The sequence below is a fragment of the Phalacrocorax carbo genome, chromosome 16 (assembly GCF_963921805.1).
Source record: "Phalacrocorax carbo chromosome 16, bPhaCar2.1, whole genome shotgun sequence".
NCBI classification, from domain to species: Eukaryota; Metazoa; Chordata; class Aves; order Suliformes; family Phalacrocoracidae; genus Phalacrocorax; species Phalacrocorax carbo.
In genome coordinates, this window is record NC_087528.1 from 4,801,921 (window position 1) to 4,824,232 (window position 22,312).

Here is a 22,312-nt window from a genome sequence, read left to right on the forward strand (position 1 = left end):
GTGTGTGGCACATGTTCAGCTCTGTGTCCTGACTTTAGCACAATTAAGGAACCCCCAGCTTTCAGATCCTGGACCTTTACCAACATCCCAGTTCTCCTGTGTTCACTGCTGTCAAATCATCTCCCAGCTGTCAGATCTTTGCTCAAAATATTCAGCTATCTACAATGACAGCTTCTACAGCCTCTTCAGCTCTCTGGCACTCAAGCTGTCTGTGGTAGTTCTCAGACTTCAGTACTAACTCCCCAAACCGTAGTGTCTGTACCTGGAGCTTCCCCTCCCAAATTAATGCAAGAATGACAGAGATTTTAATGCTGAGGGATTTGGTCTAAACTTATGTTGCCACTTACTTGCGTATCTGGACTGAGTTCCTTCTTCCTCCAGCAGGAGATAAAGGAGAACCAAGGGAAAGTAAATAGATTCTGTGAGATAGAATGTGACCCCTCTGAGGTATAGGAATTCTTCCTCTGGTCATGGCAAACAGGGACAAGTCTACTCCTTTTTTCTTCCCCCACAATACTAAGTGTGACTCCACTTCCCTGTCTGGGATGGTACAGCTGCACACAGAGAGGTGAGTCAGAGGGTGCAAGGACACACCTGAGGCAATCTCAGCAAACAAGGTGGGACAATGACACAGATGTGCTCTGAAGGTTTGAAGAGTTCGAATTCCACTTCAGAGCAGTTAGACTAACAGCAGGTGATTCCACATCAGTGTGCATTCCACAACTCTGAGGGGCACCAGCTCACAGATGTCTCAATATTTTGAATAGGTGCCCCTGAGGGGTGTGCTGAGCTCAATCCCTGCATAAGCTGAGGATGAGTGCAAGGGTCCTGAGATAAAAACTAAACGTCCCTACATCTTAAGACTCCTGCTCTAACTAGACAACTTCACAGAAGTTTGCTGATCAAATATTTTGCTTCCATTTTTTCAGATCTCCTCACATCTCTTCATAAATTCTTTACTTCCCAAGGGTTGTATCTGATCTCTGCACCTTTTTTTTTTTTACACTGTCTGGAAAGACCCTTTTGTACATCAGTAAGGGAACAGTAGGATTCTTCTCTATTTGTTGTAAAACTAAAGGAAGGTCAAGGTGGCAGGGGCTCTGGAGCCAGCTCCTTATCTGTGTCAGAGCATGGATATATGGGGACCTCTTTTGCCAGTGTGGTGTGTGCTGTCGCTGTGTTGTTGATTGACAGCTGACTTACAGCCTACAGGGCTGTCAAGTCAGCCTCTTCCCAAACCCTGATTTTTTACATAAAAGGGATGAGAGACTCGTGCTCAAAGAAACACAACTTCCTGAGGAAAACATTCCTATTGGTTCCTAGGAAAGAGATTAGACTAGCTTGCTCTAAACATGGGATTTTCAGGGATGCTAAGGGCTGTATGGACCTCTCTTACTGCAAGAAGCAAATGAATGGCTACTGTCTCAACTCAAAACCTGCTGCGCTTTCGTGGTCATTTTAGATGGACAGCTTTATCAATCACCTACAGAACAGCCCTCAGTGATGGATGGTCACCTGTGCTCGGTGACCACAGTGGGAAAGAAGTGCTGGGGGAGGCAGTAGGTACCTTAGCCTGACTGAGCCAGTGCTTCTTCCTTCCCAAGATGTTGCCCCATCATTCCCGGTCGGAGGCACAGTGCAGGAACCAGAACCACTCTTGGTGTTCCCTCTGGCAGTGCATGGCTGTGGGCTTAAAAAGAAGTCCAAAAAAAACCTGAGAAAGAAAAGGGACAGAGCAGAGACATCAAATTAAAGCCCAGCCAGGGGGCGCAGCAGTTGCAGAAGGCTTTAATGAGGAACCTTGCGAAGGCAGGGACATCCCTTCGTTACCAGCTATGTCTCATCGAAGCGTGGGTGACGAGTGTCTGTCCTAAGCCAAACCCAGCCATGAGGAATGCCTCTGCCCGGTCACTTGAGCACAACTGAGCACAGGAAGCTCTGCTCGTCCTCCTTTTCCTTAATTGCCCCTTAACTCTCTACGCTCTGCTTTTCTCACCCCAAGCCTGACCTTTTCAGACCAGGAACAATGGCTTTTCCTCAGGAGAAACTGCATGACTGGTGTTTTATGTGGGATGGCGGGAAGGAGGACTGAGGTGTGGAGCAGCGATGGGGCTGCAGGTGGGTCAGTGACAGCTGGGAAAGGAACCCCGGGGGTGCCAGGCCTGCTGGCCCCCGGCTGCTGGAGGGCAGCGTGCTCTCCTCTCCCTCCTCCTGCGTCCCTCGCTCCCCCTGCCCCCTTCCCTCCGCGATTTTCCTTCCCAGGAAAGCTCTCCCTCGCTGCTGCCCCCAACCAGTCCCTGTCCCGAGCCGCGTTTACCTCCGCCCCCGCCCCGCGGCCCCTCGCCCTCGCTGCGCGCCCGCCGCGCTCCCCTCGCGCCCCGCTTCCCGCCCGGCCCCGGCGGCGCCGCTCCCCTCACCGCGGCGCCCCCTGGCGGCGGCCCCGCCCCGCCGAGCGCGGATTCCCAGCTCCCTCTCCCTCCCCATCCTCCAGCTCTGCCCTATTGTTCTCCCTCCCCTCGCTCCCTCCCTCCGCCCGAGGCTCGCGTCCTCTCTCCGCTCTCCTCCATCCATCCATCCCTCCATCCCTCCTCCTTCTCGCTGTCCCTCCCGCCCCGGTCCCCGGAGCTGATGTCACGCACCCGCTGAAGGCGCGGGCGATCATGGCTGCTGTGGCCGCGGCCGTGCCGCCGGCCTCCAGCTAATGCCCGCGATGGAGCCGGCGAGCCTACTGCGGTTCCTGCGGAAGCTCAAGGAGGTTTTCGACGTGTGCGACGAGGATGCGGACGGCTTCATCCGGGTGGAGCACTTCGTCGCCCTGGGGCTGCAGTTCGGCCAAGGGGATGAGGTGAGTGGGGCGACCCCCGGTCCCGCCCGGCCTCCACGCCCGGCCCGGCTCGCTGCCCCGGCCCCCGCGCAACTTTCACCTGCTGCTCCCGCTATGCAGGGAGCGGGCCATGGCTCTGCCTGGCCAGAGGCCGCCAGGACCACCCCACCCCCCCCCCCCCCCCCCCCCCCGTCGCCCACCTTCCCTCGTCCCGGCCCGCATTGCCCCGGTCCCTGAGGGAGCCGCCGGCTCCGCCCCTCAGGGCGGCCCAGACCCTCTTCCCTCAGGGCGGCTTGGACTCTCCCCCGTCCCTCAGGGGGTCTTAGAGCCCCCCTATGGCGGCCTGGAGCCCCCTTCCCCCAGTCGCCCTCCCCCTTTCCCGCAGAGCCCTCCCCAAAGGCAGCCCAGATCCCTCCTTCCCTCGGGGGGTCCCGGAGCCTCCCCCTTCCCTCAGGGCGGCCCAGACTCCCCGGGCTGACCTGGCTCCCGGTCCCCTGGGGCGGAGGGACCGGTCCCCTCCCCGGGGCCGTCCCAGTGCCGGGAGTGCTCGGGGGTCGCTGTTCCTCTGGGGCGGTGTATTTGTTCTGGTGACAACACGGGTTTTCTCAGTCGTGGCTGAGCTGCGTCCTCCGGGGTACCAGGCTCCGTGGGGCACTGGGGGCAAAGCCCCGGGCTGCCGTCGGTGGGGTGCTGGCGCTGCCCGGCCTGCCTGCGGGCAGGTGAAGTGCGGCGGTCTGAACAGTCAGGGAAGCACCGGCCCAGGTGCACCCTAAAACCTCCAGGTGACGGGTTGGAAGTGAGGACCCCATCCAGCCCTTGAGTGACACAGCGTAAATCTGGAGTCGCGCCACCAGTCTCAGTAGAGCCATTGCGTCAGTGGGACCACTGTAAATCCGTGACATCAGTGTAAATGAGAGTGGGATTCAGGCCAGTGTCTATGAGGGTAATGACATGCGCTTGGTTTGAAACAGTTCCCTTAAGCAATTCAATCAAAGGCTGCAGCTCCAGCTAAATTAACCGGCAAGAAAGGCTTGATTTCCCTAGGAGAACTCTTGGGATATTGCACTTAACCGTTCAATGCTTCACAATACGCCCCAGCAGTGTTGGGTACCAGTGAGGGGGAGTGGAGTTGAGGCTAGGATAGCACTCAGAAAAGCAGTATCAGCCAACCTTTTAAAGTACAATAAAACAAATTAATGTGAGGAGCCAATAAAACAGTAGTGTATAAAGGGATGCCAAAGAGGCAGCAAAACCAGAGTGAATTCACAGTAATTGTTGGAGCAAATTACTTATTTTTGGCTTACCGCTGGTAATGAAACACAGCTTGTGAATGAAATCAGAGGACCAGGAGACAGAAGGCTTATTGCTTGCAGATAGTCACAGGTCTGTTAAGCATTTTCTTAATGAGAAGCTGGAGTTTCTTGTTTTAACCAGCAGAATAAGAAGAAATTAGTAATAGTAGAGAGCTTTATTGATTTCTGGTTTTATTCGTATATTGGTAAGTTGTATAATTTTATGTAAACTAATAGAAGTATTTTTAAAATCCTTTCTGCCAGATAAACTGCTTCAGAATTGCTTTTTGCACTACTGCATTTATTTGGAGGCAGATCAGTGGCTTTCTCTTGCAGCACTGAGGAAGACCGGTCAAATTCCACCAGCTGTTTTGCAGCAGGATGACAGTGATGATCATAACAATCCTTCTAGGCCTTAGAAATCTCTAAGGTTGTGAGAGGGGAACAGGTTCTGTAAGATGCAAAGGAGGATTCAGATTGTGAATTCATAAGCTTGGAGTGAATTGGAAAATATGTAAATGGAATGGGAAGGAGGAGAAAACCGGAAATCTCAATAATGTCGGCAGTAGAAAAGTACCAGTTGTCAGCGGTAGTGTCTAGGTTTCAGGATGGACTGGCTTACTGGGCGGGCACGGGAGAGATTACTAGTGATAAGAAATGCATCCTTTGCATTTTGTTCGGTGGTAACTGGCAGCGTTCAAGACATTTGCAAAACTGGGACAGAGAAGTCTTAGCTATATATCTATCAGGGTTATAATATAGCTTGTTCCAGTTTCTTTCGCTGTGTCTCTTGTAGTCATTGGCTAGAAGGCGCTGGACTTCAAAAGAGCATGTGTCAGCTGAGTAAATGGGATTTGTAAATCACCAGAAGAGGCTCGCTAGGGAAATACAGAATCAATTTTTCAAGTGCAGATTTACTGTAGAACAACCACTGTAGGTGAGCTAGTCTGGTTTTAAGTCTTGTTAAAAATGAACTTTATGTGTGGTGAATCGCAGCTGATGTTTGGAGATGGTGAGAATCTATTCTCCCATATAGCACAGTGTTTTCAACCTTGCATCTGCAGGAACCTAATAAGCTCTGTGCAGGAATGCATCTTATGAAATTAAACAGAGGAGACACTGCTAGAGGGTAGTTTCCATTAACACATTGGAACATATTTACTGTCATTGAAAATTAATTATACATTTGTATGTGCTACATTCTTAGGCCTGATCCACCTCAGCTCCCTTCACATTCAAAAGAAATCTTCCCATTGGCATCAGTGAAAGAATGATTTGCCCTCATATGTAAGTTATTTGCTGCTTCTGTTTATGTAATTCATCATCTGGCCACAGCAAGGATCCTATTTTGTAGCATTGTGGCCTGAATAATTCTGACTTTTATCCACAATAGCCCTTGGTCATGTTTATGATATGAGGGAGTATCTGTCCCTTTGGGTGTGCCAACCTGAAACACAAAACTTTCTACCTCCTTGAAGCCACTGCCATCCAAAGTTTGGAGTCTATAAATTCTTAATGCCAACTTCAGTAGGGCTTGTGGCTTGGACTGTGTAGGGCATTTAGCCTTTTCTGGTTTTTATTTTTCTTTCCATTTCCTTTTTTTTTTTATTCTTTGTGTGTGTGTAGTCGACATGTTGAAATTTATCATTCCTGAAAGATAACAACTCTCTGAAAACCGCCCTAAGGCAAAATATTGCAGTAAGGGAGCACCTTTCTGTTCAAGCAAAGCAGTCCTTACCTGCACAGTCAAAATAATAAACTCTGACTTTTCTGATTAACTTTTCTACTATTTTACTTTTAGTGGGCTTTTGACACATCTGCTTTTAATAGCTTGATGCTTTTGTTTCTTCTCTAAGACCGCACCATCACCACTGTAACTCATTCCCTTCTGCCTTTACCATGCACACTGAAATCCTCTTCTTGCCATGCAGTCACTGAGGGTCCACTGTGGCAGAATACCGATTGCCTCAGATCAGCTGCTTAGGTAAGGTGCTTCGGCCATGGAAGCACGTCTTGCAAGTTTGCTTGCAAACTTTTGCTTTGCCCTACAAGGCATGTGGTTCAACTAGAGGAAGAAATTACTTGGCCACGTTAATTTGGCAGAGCCAGGAACAGAATTATGCCTCTAAATTCCGCTGTGGTGCCTGAATTAACAGCAGACCAGGCTAGCTGTTGAACATTGCTTGCCCAAACAAATAATTGTGGAACTTATGCTTTTAAGCAGTTTGGCATTTTGTCCTCTGTTCATCCCATCTGACTGTAGATATTTAACTGAGTTGTCTAAATTAATCTTCCCCCATGGTCACTGACAAGCAGTTGAACACTCAAAGGGTGTGACAGGACCCAAGGATGAAATAAATCCTTCAGAGGTGCTTCTTTATCTCCACTGACAGCAGAAACTCCTTGCTGAGACTTTTCATTCAGTGCTTAAAAATATCAGGCTTGGGCCTTGCTTTCCTGTTGAATGGTCTATTTGCTATTTGTAGAGAAATCTGAAGAAAGATGTGAGGGGCTGTTTCTGAAGCTACGTGACTGGATGGCATGTACACACTAGCTGAAGAAACATTTAACATAACATTGAAAAATGCCAAGAGCTGCTCACCATCTGGTTCCCTTTGGGAGGATAGTTGCACTAGCAGCCGAGTGTCTAGGATCATTGTGAGTGACGTGTTCAGCAAGCCCCAGTTCTGGCAGTGTGAATGTGTATTTCAGGATAGTGCCAGCTGACATTTCATTATGCCAGAATCTGTTTAAACTCTACATTCGGTTTCCAGCAACAAGTGAAACATGCTGAACATGTTGACAACTTCTTTTTGAGATAGGTAGTCATCTTTTGGAGGTGTGCAAACCATACAGGTACTTAGACAGTCATCTTTGTCAGGTAAGATCAACAGATGCTCATCAACTTGAAGCAGTGTCACACCTGAGAGGGAGCTTGAACAGCTAATAAAATCTATAGGTCAATATCAATTATTCTTGTGAGTGGACAGTAATTCACTTGAAGTCAATGATTTACTAGCTGAAAACAACATCACATATTTCACACGTACAAATGAAGATTTCTGGCCAAAAGAAACTATTGAAATAGAATCATAGAATGGTTTGGGCTGGAAGGGACCTTTAGAGGCCATCTAGTCCAACCCCCCCTGCAGTGAGCAGGGACATCTTCAGCTAGATCATGTTGCTCAGAGCCCCGTCCAACCTGACCTGGAATGTTTCTAGGGATGTGGCATCAACCACCTCTCTGCGCAACCTGCTCCAGTGCTTCACCACCCTCATTGTAAAAATTTTCTGCCTTATAGGGAGATGTTTGTTGCTAATTTTAGTCGCTTCCGTTTGATGAATAACTCCATTCTGGACTGAAATGAAAGGCATCAACCTCAAGTGCTGCCAAGGTAGTAGATTGTGGCTGCTGGCTGAGTTTAATGACAGTCCTGTTGCTCCACTTTGACTTGCTCTCAGATGTCCCCCAGGGATGCCTGATGGAGTCATGCTTTAAACACAGCCCTTCTATTGTAACCACTCCATAACCAGCTTGTCCTGTGAAGAGCAGGAGTGTAATTTCAGTGCATGACAACATGGAGTCGTTCTGAATAGTCTGGGTGAATTTCAGGCTCCTAGCTGTAGTGTTGCCATTCAGAGTTGCACCCAGAAATTAATGGAATCACTGCAAATTTACATCAATGTTCATGATGACAGGGACTAGTTCATACCTTCTTGATAATGTGCAGTATGCTCTGGACATACCTGCAGCCATGACAAAAAGAGACTTTGGCACTGAGACCTTGAAAGAAAAGTATTACCCAGCAATACTGCCATTCTCATAATGGGGACAGAAAATAGTTATGACTTCTGTCTTCTCTGCTTTTTCTGGAAATAATTACTGAAAGAAAAAATAAAATATTTGCCTAGATGTAATGAGGATGCAAAGAGCACTCCTATATGATAGCGTTCTCTAGGTAACAGCAAGGCTAGCACACATTTAGACTCCTTAAAACTATATTTGCTAATGACCCAGTTTTTTCATATCATTTACAGTGACTTGGAAAAAAATGCAGTTCTGAACTGGCACAGTGGGGTACTTAATTTATGGATGAGTCAAGGTACAGTCACTGTAGCCTTACTAATTCAGTACAAACTAGCAGTGAATATGTTTAAGATAGCCTTTTGGTATATCCTGAAACTAAGCATGTATTTCTAAACAGCTGACATAAAGCAAGCTTAGTATTTACTGTCATCAAACATTTTCTGAAGCACTGTTATGAAGAGAGAAGCTGTAGGTTTGCTGTGCACTCATGAGTTTAATTCGTTATGTAATATGTTTGCATTTCAAAGGTAAGAGCTCTGAGGGGGTTATATGTATAGTTAAGAATTTATTGTTGCTGTGTTTCTCAGGACAAGTCAGTGATCTGACTTGTGAATGCCTGAAGGAAAGGCAAAAAATTTTAATAGCGGTTCTTGATATTTAAATAACTGTGTTTTGTAACTACCTCAGTGTTTGCATTTAGTACATGTACAGTGATCTTGTCTTATCATTAAATACAAAAATAATGAAAAAATTTAGCACATGGATCAAGCACAGAAGACAGTACTGCATCTTTTGTGTACAGTATGGAAGGTAGCATATGTAACTGGCAAAGTTAAAACATTCAGCTGCCTAGCAAGACCAGGTATTTCCTATGTAAATTTTTCTCCCTCTTCCTGCCTCTCCATGCCTTATTTGGTCCATGCTGTTAAGTTGTAAAATTGGTATTCCTTGTCTGTGACATGTCTGCATGTTCTTCAGAAATTTGCTCTTGCAAATCCTAGGCAGGATTTCAGATTTCTAGCACCTACTGATTTTATTCCTCTAATATGATTAAGCTTTGAAAAGAGACTTATACAAAACTGCTGCAAGGGAGGGTAAGTCTTGGAGGGGGAACCAGCCACTGCCATATAGTATTTGTGGGGGTGATCCCCAATACAGAATTTTTCTTGGTTTCTAAATTGCATTGTTACCTACAATTTATCACAATTGAGTCATGCTCAGCAGCAGTGCTTTTATAGCAACAAAGTGGAAAAAAAATCAATTGCCTTACAGTGTTCAGATAAGTCAACGTGATTGGTTTTATTCTCTGTGTAGTTGACAATATACTTTCCTATTAATTTTAGCTGATTTTAATGCTAATACTCACAAACATTTTGAAATCCCTGATTTGATTTTTGAATCAGACTGCTCAAGAGCTCGGGATGAAGTTCTAACAGTTCTTAAAATATGCAGTATTTTGGGAAACACACGTGATCTCAGACCTAGATACTTGCACAGGCTGCTGAACAAATACACATCCATGCGCTGAACGTAGTTAACTCAGTGCAGGGTGTGATTAAGTACATGAATGATAAAAGAGAGCGTCAGACACGACCACTAGTACTGTAACATATGGTTTTACAACAGCAGTGTGAGTGTAAACAAAGCACTGTATAATACATCTCAGTTCCTTTTTATTCAAGATATAATTGAAAGGCTTCACTTGAAGAGAATGCAAGTGTTTTTATGTAACTGAGTGGTGTTTTCACATTTTGTGTGCAGTGAAATCCAAAACCAGTAGGGCTCCTTCCTAAGCCTTGCGTCCAATTCAGTCCTGCAGTATGTTCAGCCCCAGAATGAGTGACAGGAGTGAACTCTGGGCTCAAAATACTGCAAGGGACACAGAATCCATGCACAGGGCGCAGACCTGGAAAAATTACCATGTACTCTTCAGATTTTAAAGCTTCTTTGACAATTTAGTTTGGGTACAGTGTTATGGTTTTAGGGGGTCAAGTGGAAAGCTTAGAAATGGTAGAGACTTTCTCTGTTAGGTTTCCTGAAATTAGAAGGAAAGGTACTGGAATTGTCTGTTTGGAATGGAGAGGCTTTTAGCCTGGTGGAATGAGGGGTGTCAACCAAACCAATTTCTTCCTCTAGAATGGTGTCAGTTTAAAAATTATCTACATTTCGATGCTCAAATTTGTGTCAAGAGTTCCTTAACATCACACATACACCTGCATTGTCAAACTTCTTTTCCCTCTTGGTTCAGGGCTGCTCTTCAGAGAACCCCTGCTGCCACACAGCAGGCTCTGCCGCCCTGGCCTCCAGCAGGGAAGCAGGGTCATGGTACAGCACTCCTGCAAGCAGTCCTTGGATAGGAAGTTTGCAAGGAGCCCTTTTCTATAGGGAATCTTCAGACTGTGGCAGTGCTTTGTGGTGTTTCAAACTGGGGTGCATTTCTGCTACACCAGCTGCAAATTTGCTGATAAAGCATGCTTCACATTTTCCCCTGTGTGGGGGTCATTCTGGGTATCCTCAGTGCCTGGTTGATTGTGAAGATTTGCACTGGGACAATGAAGACATTCTGGTGTTGTTCCATCAACTCCTGATGAGCTGACCCTCCCCAGTGGGATCCAGGTGGCTTTTGGGACATGGGATGATATTCTTTTCCAATGACACTTCTGTTGTTACAATAAAAAACCCAAACAGCTTTGTCCGTATATTTGCATGGTATTAATAGATTTGAGAAACTGTCCCAAAATATTGGTGATTTCACTGTTTTTGTAGCAGGTGACTATACAATCAGTTGAACATACTTTATCCAATTAAACCATACAACGTATATGTTAGGATACAATGGCTAATAGCAATTCAGGGATGCCACAGGGTTGTCAACGCAGAGGCATTTGTAATTGTTGGTACTTTCCCTTTTGTCCCTGTCCAATAGTGTATTATGTCACCATAAAGTAGCACAGAATCCTCCAGTAATGGTCCTAAGGCCACCTTTCTCAGTGTTGTTAGCTATTGGGAACAGTAGAATGCTATTGGACTCTCATTAGAAGAATTTTGATGCAGGAGCCTCTTCCATGCTGGATTGGTATGGTTTTGTGTCAAAATACAATTGAGTTTGCTCGGAATAGTTAAAGGCAGCTGTGGAAGGCTGCATGCTCCTAGGGATGGGGGGTCTAATAAAAGGAAAAGGGATGTAGTATGAGAGATTCTGCTGTCCTTACTCACTGGGACTACAAGCAGCACCAGTGAGAGCAGGTTTGGCATTTTGACCCGAGGAATCCTGGTCCCATTGCATTCCAGCAGAGGGACTGTTGTATGCTGTAAGGTAATAAGGATTGACCATAGGATTTGCAGCCTTGTAGTAAAGACTAGCTCTGTTGCTGTTTCTCTTGCTGATTCTTTATTTGGTTTGGATGTTCACCATGCAACAGAGCAAGCACTAGCTTGTGGCCGGTGGTATGGAACAGACCCCCTTTGCATCCAGCTTGGAGAAGATGGGAGCCTGTAGTCACCCTGTCTAGGTGTTGCAGCTGCTTTAATTCAGTTTCTAAGAACATTTTGCTCTTGAGGGCCCTGGTTCACTTGCTGGGTTGGTTGGCCATCGTGGCAGCTGTTGTGTTCAGTGATGCATCTGGGCATGTAATGTGGCCATGAGCTAGCTGACAGCCTTGTCAAGCTGGGATGGTCTCACTTTGGCTGCTGGGCCAGTGTACTTGAACTGTGAGGGTCATGAGAGCAGGTGTGTTGGAACAGGAGCAAAGCCATCTTGTATCACATAAAAATGTGTTTCATGGGAGTGTAATTTTTATACAGTACTATTTTAGGGTTTATGCATCCTCCATAACAATTACTATATAAACTTGCGCTTTCTTCTGGATCCATGTACCACCAGGTCCAGTTGTGCCTAGGCAAAGAGAGCTAATTCAGTAGACTGGTCTGTCCGCAGGAGAGCTGTGCTCAGTGACCGGAGGGAAAGTCCTGAGCAGCAACTTTGGGATAAGACCCTTAACTTCAGAGGCTGATTGAAGCTCTGTACGGAGCGAGGACATTGATTTGGGGATTCAGTCTGAGTTGTGTGTGTAATAACAATTGGATCCTGAACTCAACTGTTCTTCAGGTGTGCGCACAGTAACTTTAAGTAAATACAGATTTTTCTTGTGACGCAGGAAATTATTGTTTGTTAGCAGAGTTGGCAGCTTGGATAGCTTTGTAGAAGAGAAGGAAAAGGGGTTTGCATTTGTTGTTAGAGTGGAATCTCAGGCAAAAACAGTGCTGAAGAACTACTACCCTGGCCTACTGATCTTATTGGGGGAACCTAGTGCTGCTGGGAGGGCTAAAGGTGAGAGTGCTCTGAAGCAGTGTGCTTGTCTTGGTCTAAAAAGAACTGCAACGCTGAACAGTGTTTCTCCTTTTCTGAATGTGTGTCTTCAGCTTTCTTCCATCGGGCAATCCATTTTCATAATGAAAAAACATTGTAGACTAGGCTGTTCTAAATCAGAGTATCCTAACTCTGCCACAGGCGTACTCAATAGAGGTTGGCAACTCGCTTCAAACCTGTGTGTTCCCTCTTGTTGTCAGACATATCTGTTGTCAACATAAGATTGTTATGGTAGGATGTGGACAATTAATTATGTGTTTATTCAGTGCTGCAAAACTCGAAATATTGGCTCATTTGGAGTGTGTCAGCATCTCAGCAATGCAGAACAGTGTTAACAGTGTCTCAGCTGAAGCGGATGTTTTCTTACTCTCTTCTTTTGGCAAGTAGTGTATAGACGCCGAGTCTGGTTTGTGTGTGAAGGGTGGGGAAAAAAAATCCTATCATTTCAGATGAGTTTGGCAAATTATTTTTGCCTTTAAAAAGTAGAAATGTAATTAACATCACCTTTGGGTTTTTTAAAAGTATATCTTGATTGTTTCCATTTGAAGCTAGCTTTTTATTGACAAAATTTAATTTGAAATACTTGGCAACAACAAGTGAAAATGCTCCAAACCATAAGATTTTGCTCAACACAAAGCATATTTTCTGTTTTCTTCTGAGAAACATGAAAAAGAAAATGATGGCTTTGATTTCCTTTACTTGGCGAGACAGCCGAAAAATCAATTATTTAGCAAGTTATGTATGAAGCAAGTGAAGAGATTTTGTGGATGTAGGAGAAAGAGAAAATATGCTATTCAGTACATCTTTCCTCTGCCTAGTTGGAGTTATGTTCAGCTTGCACTTATTGAGAGCTGTGGGGAAAATGAAGGAATCGGTAAAGCAAAACCATGGATAATGCCAAGCTGTGAAGAGACTGGAAGAATATAGTCTTTAGGAAAAGAAAATCAGTGAGTTTGTGCAGGAAGCAGGAACAGCTTTAAAGGGTGGTAGAAGAGAACACAGGGGTTTGGGTCATGAGTATTTGTTTCTTTGGCTATTGGTTTTCACAGCTTGTGGTTACTGTTGTCTGATCATTCCCTGGTTTTGAGCAAATGAAGTCTGACTTCATTTGCTGCAGCCAGACATTGGTGAAACTTGTGAATTTTAGCCTCCAGTGTGAAGAGTGGATTGTATGTTTCTTCCTCAGTTCTCTTTGGGATTGTTTGAAAATAAAGAATTGAGGAGTGTTTTAGGACACATCTTCAAAGGAGCTTTGATAAAGTCAGTTTTGCTTTTCTTACTGAGCAATAACAAAGCGTGGAAGTCTTCCACTGAGGAAAACTGTGTCTTGCCTTCTCACCTGGGAATTACGTGCCCTTTGCCAAATGCAAGCTCTTTGCACAGTTGGACGCATTTACTGGAAAGTGCTGTGATATTTGCTCACAGTCAGACAGTCCAATGTGTCTTGTTTAGAGAATGAAATTGGTTTGACCAGTCTGCTGTTGACAACTATCATTTGGGATAGTCTAAATTTGGAGGTGAACACATCTCCAACTGCCAGTGTTACTTTGGGGGTGACAGATCACTATCAATAATCTACCACCTCACAGCTGTCCTAGTAGTCACCTTGCCAGATGACTACTGGTAATCTAGAGGATTTTTTGATGTCTGTCAGTCAGGTTGGAAGCTTTGACTCTAACCAAGCTTGTGATGTCTTTCCAATGGACAAAAAGATAAGTTTGCTCTGTACAGTGAATTTGGCATAGGTCAAGTAACTGTCCTGGTGCAAATGCTGGCAGATGCAGATCATTTCTTTTCTGATTTAGGTAGTCACCCAGGTAACCTCAGGAAAAGGTAAAATATTCACAAACTACTTTCATTTTGCCAAAACTACAAGGCAGAGATTGCTTTTTCTTTGTACATAAGCCCATGAGATTTCTCTTACTGTATTTTTCTTGTAAACCTGGTATGACTATTGTGAACTCGTTCTTTTCCCAGCTATAGTTTTCCTTCTCCCATGGCATCCTAAATACATTTTCAGCAACTTGACAATCCTGGTGTGTGGAAGCATCCTCTTGGTACTTCCGGCTTGTGCTTGGGGCAAATAACCATGCTGCTCCCTGAGCATGTGGAGCAGCCGGTAGAGGTTGGTGATCTGTATCAGCTGTTCCTTTGGGGTGGGCACTGAGTATTCTGTGCATTGGCACATGCTGCGCCAAATTGCTGTTCTCAGTCTGCTGCCTGGGGCCACAGAATGGTATGAGGAGGAGGAAGGCACCATGCAGCAGGGATATTTAACACATGAGAATCAATGATGCCTCAAAGTACACATCATGACCAGACTGTAATCACCACTGTCATTCCACAGCATCACAGCTCTGTCTGGGTGCCGTTTTTCTGCTGGAGACTATTTGAAGTAATGCATGATGTTCTGGCCTCACTATGTTATTCTCCCAGTCTGTTCCTTCTTCAGGGACAGGTTCAGTTTTGGGTTCATCACTGCGTGTGCTTTTTGGTGTATGGCTCCTGTTGAAATGGTAGTGGTCAGGTAGCTCTAGCTGTGTTACAGCAAATTAGCACCTGTCTGGAAGGGAATGGAGCTTTGGAGGAGTTGGTCTAAGTGGTTATAAACACAAATGATTTACACATTTCAGGTGAAAAGCTTGCTTGCTTGAGCTGGTAGAATAATGTGGCTGTAAATTACCTGTGGGTTTATTGCAGCTGGCTGCTGCAGCGGCTCTTTAGCAATACGTTCTGTTCAATGGCACTTCTCCTAATTCAGTGCTTGCCATTGCTTGCATTTTGTAGCTGTTACGCTGTTTTGTAGCACTGATTCCCTCGATTTACAGTACAGGGTGAAGAGAGTAGGAGTGTAGACAGACTTTCCTCTCATAGCAAGAAATTGCTAGTGTCTCTGTTTTGGGGAAGAAGCGTTAAGAGACACATTTCAAATACCTTTTTTTTACAGGAGGAAGGGTTGCCATGGATAATAGCTGTGAAACATTGGGTCTGATTCCTCCCCTCCTCCTCCCACCCTCCCCCCTTTTACTTGGTTCTGTGATGAGATGAGAATCAGGTTCATCTTCCAGACTTCTGTATGGTACAGGATCGCTGAGGGGACACTTGCATTCACTGTTGTTGGCTTCACGAGACACAGATCCTGAGCCCACAAGGAGACCAAGCAGAGTATCCTCTGGAGCACCTTCTGCAGAGGCAAAGATGCAGAACTGGCCTTTTATTTTGGGGATTTTGTATGAAGAAGTGAGACTCCAGAAGGGTGTTCTCAAAGTCCTTTGAAGGTGCCTGTGAGATCTGACCTCACTGAGCTCATACACTGGTACCTTTCTTTCCCTTTTCACACTGTATGTAACTACTGTAAAGATCATAGTGTTTTAGGAACTTGTGTCATTCACTGAATAGCAGGTGTGCCAGTCACAGAAGGTATTTATCTAATTAACCAAATATAATTTCAACTTTAATTTATCTCTTTTTTTCTGTATTTTCTCTCCCACTCTTGCTACTGATAGAAACTTACCCATTGTACAGTCTGTTAGTCATGATGCCTGCTTAATTTTGGTGGACTTGTTGCCAATAATGCTGATTGTGTGCCATCATCAGCACCAACCTGTGGTTTCTCTAAAAGAATTGGGCAGAAGAATCTCAGTGGGAAGGGGGAAGAAGGATGCTCTCTTCAAACGGATAGACTGCAAACAGAAGGACAGCAGTGAATGAATGCAAAGAAAGTACAGGTGAAATGCACAAGGCTGTGAAAGAGAGTATCAGTGTTTACACTGTATATGTATGTATGTCTATCTTAATACCCACATGCAAGAACTGATTTCTAGAAGTAAACTGCCAGCCTGGAATGGAAATTGATTTTAAGACCCAAAGTGTGTGCTCAGTGCAGAGTGTAATTAGATTGCGACGGCAATTTCAGCACAGGACTAAACTTTAACTAACCTTTCAAAAACTCATTCTTCCTTCATCAGCTCATGGAGCTGTTTATGATATCAGTGATGAACTCAGGGAATGGCATAGGCTATCTGACGGGGAGGAAAGGAGAAGCTATCAAAAGATTAAAATTTGATGGCATTTCAAATGTAAACCCCCAACCTGTATTTAATGCTTCTGTAATTCTGAAAGTCAGTGACTCCGAAAAGCTCCAGTCATTTTTGAAAATGTTATTTTATTTCTCAAGTACAGCAGAGGCTTATCAAAATTTTACCTTGGCCCTAGGAAAAGACTCAGGAGGTGCTAGACAAAATAACATATTGTTTTCAACAGAGCAATTTTCCCCACTGTTGGAACTGGCTATTGTGCTTCCTGTTATTAATGAGGGAGATATTGTTCCCCTTAGGTGAGGTTTCCATGATATGTGCTGCTTGGCACTTCAGAGACTCTTATTAAAGAGCTGATATGATTCCCATGAAGATTTTGTGAAGTCTTTGTTAAGTGGGTCACTACATGCCAAATAATATAAAGCAATATCTGCGCCACTTCTTGGCACCAGCAAGGAAGGCAGGCTTAGTGCTGTGCTGAGCTGTGTGTCATCCACTGCTTGAAAGAAATGCCACACACAATTTTAAAATATTCACCTTTGTTCATCTAATATCACCAAAATAAAAAAGAACTTTTTTTTTTTTGCTGGATTAATAGATTTAGGTCACAGCCTGTAAATGAGCGTGACTCAGCTGTGTGAATAAATCAGCATGCTTGATTGTGGGATGAATTTACACTTTCAAAGCTTTTAATAGGTAATGAATATGCAGGGTCTGCCACATGGTAGGAGATCTAAAATGACGGCTTAGATTCCTACAGCCTTGGCTCTCACTCAGCAAGTGTTATTACAAAAGAGTGTCTTGGAGTGGTAGATAGCAGTGGTGCTCTGATCCCTCTTTTTTTTCCTCTTTGCTGTTGCTAATAGGAATGCACAGTGTGATACACTAGCTGGTGGCTCTAGAAGACAGGTTTTATCATGCTGTATTAATGCTCAGGGCATGTTGTCCTCTTAGCACTCTTTGTAGACCTCAAATGGAGTTGCACAGGTGTCAGAGAAAGGGTCTTGAAATCTCTCCGTGGCTTGCAGAAGAATCTGGGAGCAATTACTCACCCCAGCCCTGTAGGCAGAGAGGCAGCTTCAGTCTCTGTTTTTCTTTTAGGGTAAAATGCTCAGCAGTCCTGAAACTCAGTTCTCTTAAATGTCTTGTTCAGCATATCCAAACTCAGGATTTTGTTTCCGCTTGGGTATAGCCTTCCTGTATATATGAGTTGGGTTATGGGTTCTTCAGGGTGAGAGGAACTTTGTTCTGCATTTGTACAGCCTGGGGTGGACTGTACTCTAGAACCTCTTGGCACAATCACAGGGCAAATAAGCAATAACCCCACGTTGTTTCTAGGGAAACTGTGTCCTGCAGACGTATTTTTTGCTTTCTTGCAGAAGAGGTGGTCTTTGATTCTGATCAATTGCAAGGCGGTTCCCCAACCCTGAAGTCTGTGCGGTAACAGGAAGTATTTAGTGGAACACTCACCAACTAAGCTCATGCCAAAGACAACAGCTCCTCTTGGTTCTTATGAATAGATACATGCTTTGAGGTGGTAAAACCCTGTATCAGTGAGAGTCATGACATTGATTTGCATGGTAGAGCCCATGCTCATGCAGGAAGCAGTCAAGAGACGCATCCGACTTTCCTGGGCTCTACTGAGTGACTCAGATTCCTGTATTAATTCCTAATTTGTTACTTTTTGAATACTAGTCACAAGAGTAGAGGGGAAGGGAAATAAAGATGCTGGTGCAAAGTTACCCATGTTCAGAACCGTCTACAACATGGCTGTGAAGTGTTTTAAGTTTGATAGTTTATTTTTGCTTGCAATAGAGATTTCTTGCCAAAACACTCTGTAGAATTAGTTTCAAAATCTGAGTTCAAGGTAGCTGCATAAGAGAGAAGGATTTGGCAGTGCTGTGAAAATCTTTATTCAAAAAGGGTCTATACAGCACTTCAGCAGAACTCTTCTTGGTACAGCCTTTCACTGCCCCACATGTGCCAAGACTGAATTGTAGCTGATAATAAAGTCAAAGAGGTGACAAGGCTGATCTGGAGAATGTACCTGGTTTAGGTGAAAACCGCATTAGCCTGGCACTGCAACCTAGTATATGGCTGGCCCCAGGAAGGCTGCTGGTGGTCAACACTTGCTAGGTCAGGGAAGAATGAGAAACACATTTGTTATCAAAGCTGAGCTGATGATCCATGTGCAACAAGGGGCTTCTGCTGTTTCACTGATACTACAGTGGTGCAGTTCCAGAGTTCCTGATGCTGACAATCTTGATCAGAATCTCCCTTACTTGTGCTGAAAATCTGTCAATACAAAGAAAAGCAAAACAAAAAAGGTGTCAGGTTTCTAAACGGCAGGGGAAGATCTCTAACAGCAGCATTGCTGCAAGGAAGTCAGGTACAGCCTGCACAACTGCTCCTCCTCTGTGTAAGTATAGTCAGGCACTGATGGGTAGTCTGATATCTGTGGCAGAATTTAGACCATTGATAAAGGCAATGAATGAGAGGAAAAAACTGTAGGCTTCTGTTGTGCCAAGCACTTAGGTATATGCTCAGATCCCAGTGGTGTTAGCAGGGTCTAGGTGTATGAAGATAAAAGCATGGGTGGTTTCTGTTGAATGGGGATAAAAGGTTCAAGTTGAGTGCATACAGCAGTGATTTGTTGAACTTAAGCCTTATTTTTTCCCTTCAACAAGTCCCATATGATTAAGGGCCTCCATTTTAACAGGAATTTCTCTAGAAATTAATCTGAAAACACAAGGGATGTAAAAACTGACAGCTTTCTTAAGGTTTTAACTGTGCTATAGAATTTCACAGCAAAAGCACATTTCATTGTTAAATTCTACAAGCAGAGTAGAAATCTATCATTTCCATTCACTGCCACAGGGTTTTTCCAGAAGCAGGTTAATTTATTGTTTGATTCTGTCTTATTATCTGTAAGGAGAGCTAAGCAGTGGAAGAAGCCGCTGAGAGTAGTTGTTAAATTTTTAAAATATTTAAGGCTAGGCTAGACATCTGTTGGGAATGCTATTCGGGATATTATGAAAGCAGTCTTCCCAGGCTGTAGCATAATATTCCTGATGAGCCAAGGGCTACCTCTTCAAGAGATAACTCTGAGGGAGTAAGACTCGGAATCAGAAAATGGAGAACCAGAAACTTGTCTTGACAGACAGAGAATTTGAACCTGCAAAATTTTGAACTGGCACTTAAGCGCATGCTTGGCTGTGTGCATGAGTAGCCCTTACTTCAGCAGGACCATTTGTGGCCTGTTTCAGAAAAATGTCCTATTGGGCAGTTGGGAGTAGGTAGGAACACCCTGAGATCGTGCTTCTTCCTTTGAAGCACACGCTCTGCGGTTGTGCTGAATTGGGGCTAGACAGCTCAGCATTCCTGCGAGGTGAGATTCTGAGAGCAGAGCAGGGCTGGGAAGGAAATTAGCTCACTGATCAAGATGTTCCAAAGTATATCTTCAAGGCAGGTCTGAGTCAACACTTTGATATAATGCCGTCAGACTAAATGATAACACAAAATATTCTGACAACGTGCTTGGTCTGGAAACAGACACTGTTCCTTGGCAGGGATTTCTGATTAAACTGGGGGCTCTAGTTGCCAACAGCCCAATGTTAGCCACTGTGACTCAAGCCATTGACTCCTCTTGTTTGGCATAAAACATTCAAATATATAAATTAAATAAATTCAAGTGAAAGATAGGAATCATCATTTTATTTGGAAAAATAAACAGCTTTGTAGCTCTATTAAGGGTCTCTGAGGCCCACCTTAATCACAGACAGAAGTGAGGAAGCTCACATACACATGCCACAAAATAAAATATATAAGAGAAAGGTTTTGATACAGGTACCCTTCACCCACAGTTTGCAATTATATCTGACCTTTTAAAATAACCCAGGTGCAGAAAAGGTGCTTGAATACATCATACCTAAGACGAGCTCCGTAGATACTTCCTGGTTTCCTGAGATCCCTGCTCTTTGCAATAAAGGGCAATCAGGTTAATCAGATTAACTGAGGAAAAGGGAAATATATGTGGGAAATTCTTTGCTGGCTCACCCAAGTACACAGATTGTGTGCACTACTTTCATAGTAAAGTCTTGCAGATTTTAAGGGCAGAGACCCAAGACACTGAGCAATCTTACTGGTGTCTGTTCAGCTGTTCAGATACTTAGTAAAAAGCACATGCTGAACATTTTGCTGATCTTTTCCTTCACGTTTTGTTTCCTCTCCTGTCTCTCTTCTATTTCTGTGTCAGTCTCTTCTTTTGCTACCTATAGCCCTATTTTGAGGCCCAGATTTACATTCTGTCTTTCTTGCAGGGACAGCAGTCTTCCCAGTGACCGTTGTCATACACCTTTCTGCCCTTAAACCTCTTCTAGCTAGTGTAGGTTCAGAACTTTTAGTGAAGTTCCCATCTTCAGTGGGATTTCAGAGGGAGCTCGCACCCTGGAGTTCGAAAGTGTGAACAGCTTGCTTTATCCAGACCTGAAATAACACCTTCACCATCTAGGCAGCATCCTCCATTGGGGTCTTATCTGCATGTTGGATAATCTGTGCATTGGGTCAAAAGGACATATGCGAGTCCATCAAGCTGAATTACAGTAGGAGGATTAACAATAAAATAAACAGGTTCCTATTCACTACATGAAGGTTTGTCAACATATTTTGACAGTTTCTTGCAGTGATGCATTAGTCAGCCCAACAGCATGTTGTGTGAAAGTGTCCTACCTGTATCTGCCAGGAAATTGGCCAAATTACCTGTAACTCTCATGACTCTTGCTGTCTTTAAATAGCTTTCTCTTATATGCATTTTCCCCATCCCATCTTCTCCCTAAATCAAAGATGGGGTGTTGTCAGAAGCTAGAGCCTGAGACGTTGCATCTCATTTTCTCCTGTTACAAAAATGCAACATACATTGCTGAAGTAGACAGAAAGTTTCTTTTCCATTTTACTGTCTGGTCTGAGTGGTCATGAACAGAGCTTCACCAATTGCCTGGAAACAAGCCTGTAATGTGAGAAAAAGATGGTGTGGTCACCCGCCAGTCTTCACTGTTGCTCTTTATGAGTATGTTGCTCATGCCAAAGACAGCAAACCCAACCATTATGGGGAGTCAGACCATATCTTACACTGCAGTTCAGTGTTAAATTTGTGTTTGCTTCCCATTCAAAGATTGAGCACGTATGAATGTGGCTGAGTATGACACAGTCTTGTCCATCAGCACAGGTAAGTCAGTTAGTGAAGTCTAGATGTACCTGAGTGTTGGCTTGTTCTGCATGGGCTCCTCTCTGAATGCTTGAAAAGTCTATTAGTCTATTGAGGTGTCCAGTGGGGAATTTCCTCAAACAAATGGAAATAATGAAATTGCAAAACCTTGCATCACTTTGCACGTTTGTGGAGCTCCATTGACTTCAGGAGGGCTCCCTGTGTCCACAGAGGATGGCCAGATCAGAGCCTAACTTATTTGCTACAAGTACCTTGAAAAGGAAGGGAAGGGGATCAGCCATATATTTAGAAAAGCATACTTTATCGAAGACCATGGTGGTTAGAACAGAGCTAAGAATTGGTGTAAAGAAAATTAATAAGCCTCAGAATCATTGGGATAGAGTGGAAGAGAATAAGGCACCTTTCCTGGTGTCTGTTCAGTGTGTTTAAAATTGGCTTGGATTTTAAAATTATGGGACAGACTCAGCAAATGACCAGTCCTGACGCTTTCAAATCAGCTAAAGGGCACTCGGTAGAAATGCTAGTGAGGAGTTGTAGTGAATGCAGAATAGAAAAAGGATGGAAATATTGTTTCAAACAGTATCAGCATATTTCTCTGCAGTACTAAGTGCAAAAGACTAACGAACAGTGGCTGAACACACATGCGACTGCTGCATTTATTGTAGATGTCCTTCTCCAGTGTTCACTTTATCTTACCAATGACAACTGTGATTTGTAACCCCTATCAACTGCTTAAACCCAGATCTTCTTGTTCCTGC

The 22,312-nt window shown here is 44.3% G+C and overlaps 1 protein-coding gene across 2 annotated transcripts in view; it reads left to right on the top strand.

Moving 5' to 3' along the window:
* The first annotated feature begins 2,437 nt into the window (after window positions 1–2,437).
* RAB11FIP4 (RAB11 family interacting protein 4) overlaps window positions 2,438–22,312 on the top strand; it is a 125,053-nt gene continuing 105,178 nt past the window's right edge. For both annotated transcript variants that reach the window (XM_064466792.1, XM_064466793.1), the window contains exon 1: window positions 2,438–2,845. In XM_064466792.1, coding sequence (XP_064322862.1) covers window positions 2,702–2,845 — 144 coding nt within the window. In that variant the 5' untranslated portion in view covers window positions 2,438–2,701. The remainder of the gene's footprint in view (window positions 2,846–22,312) is intronic.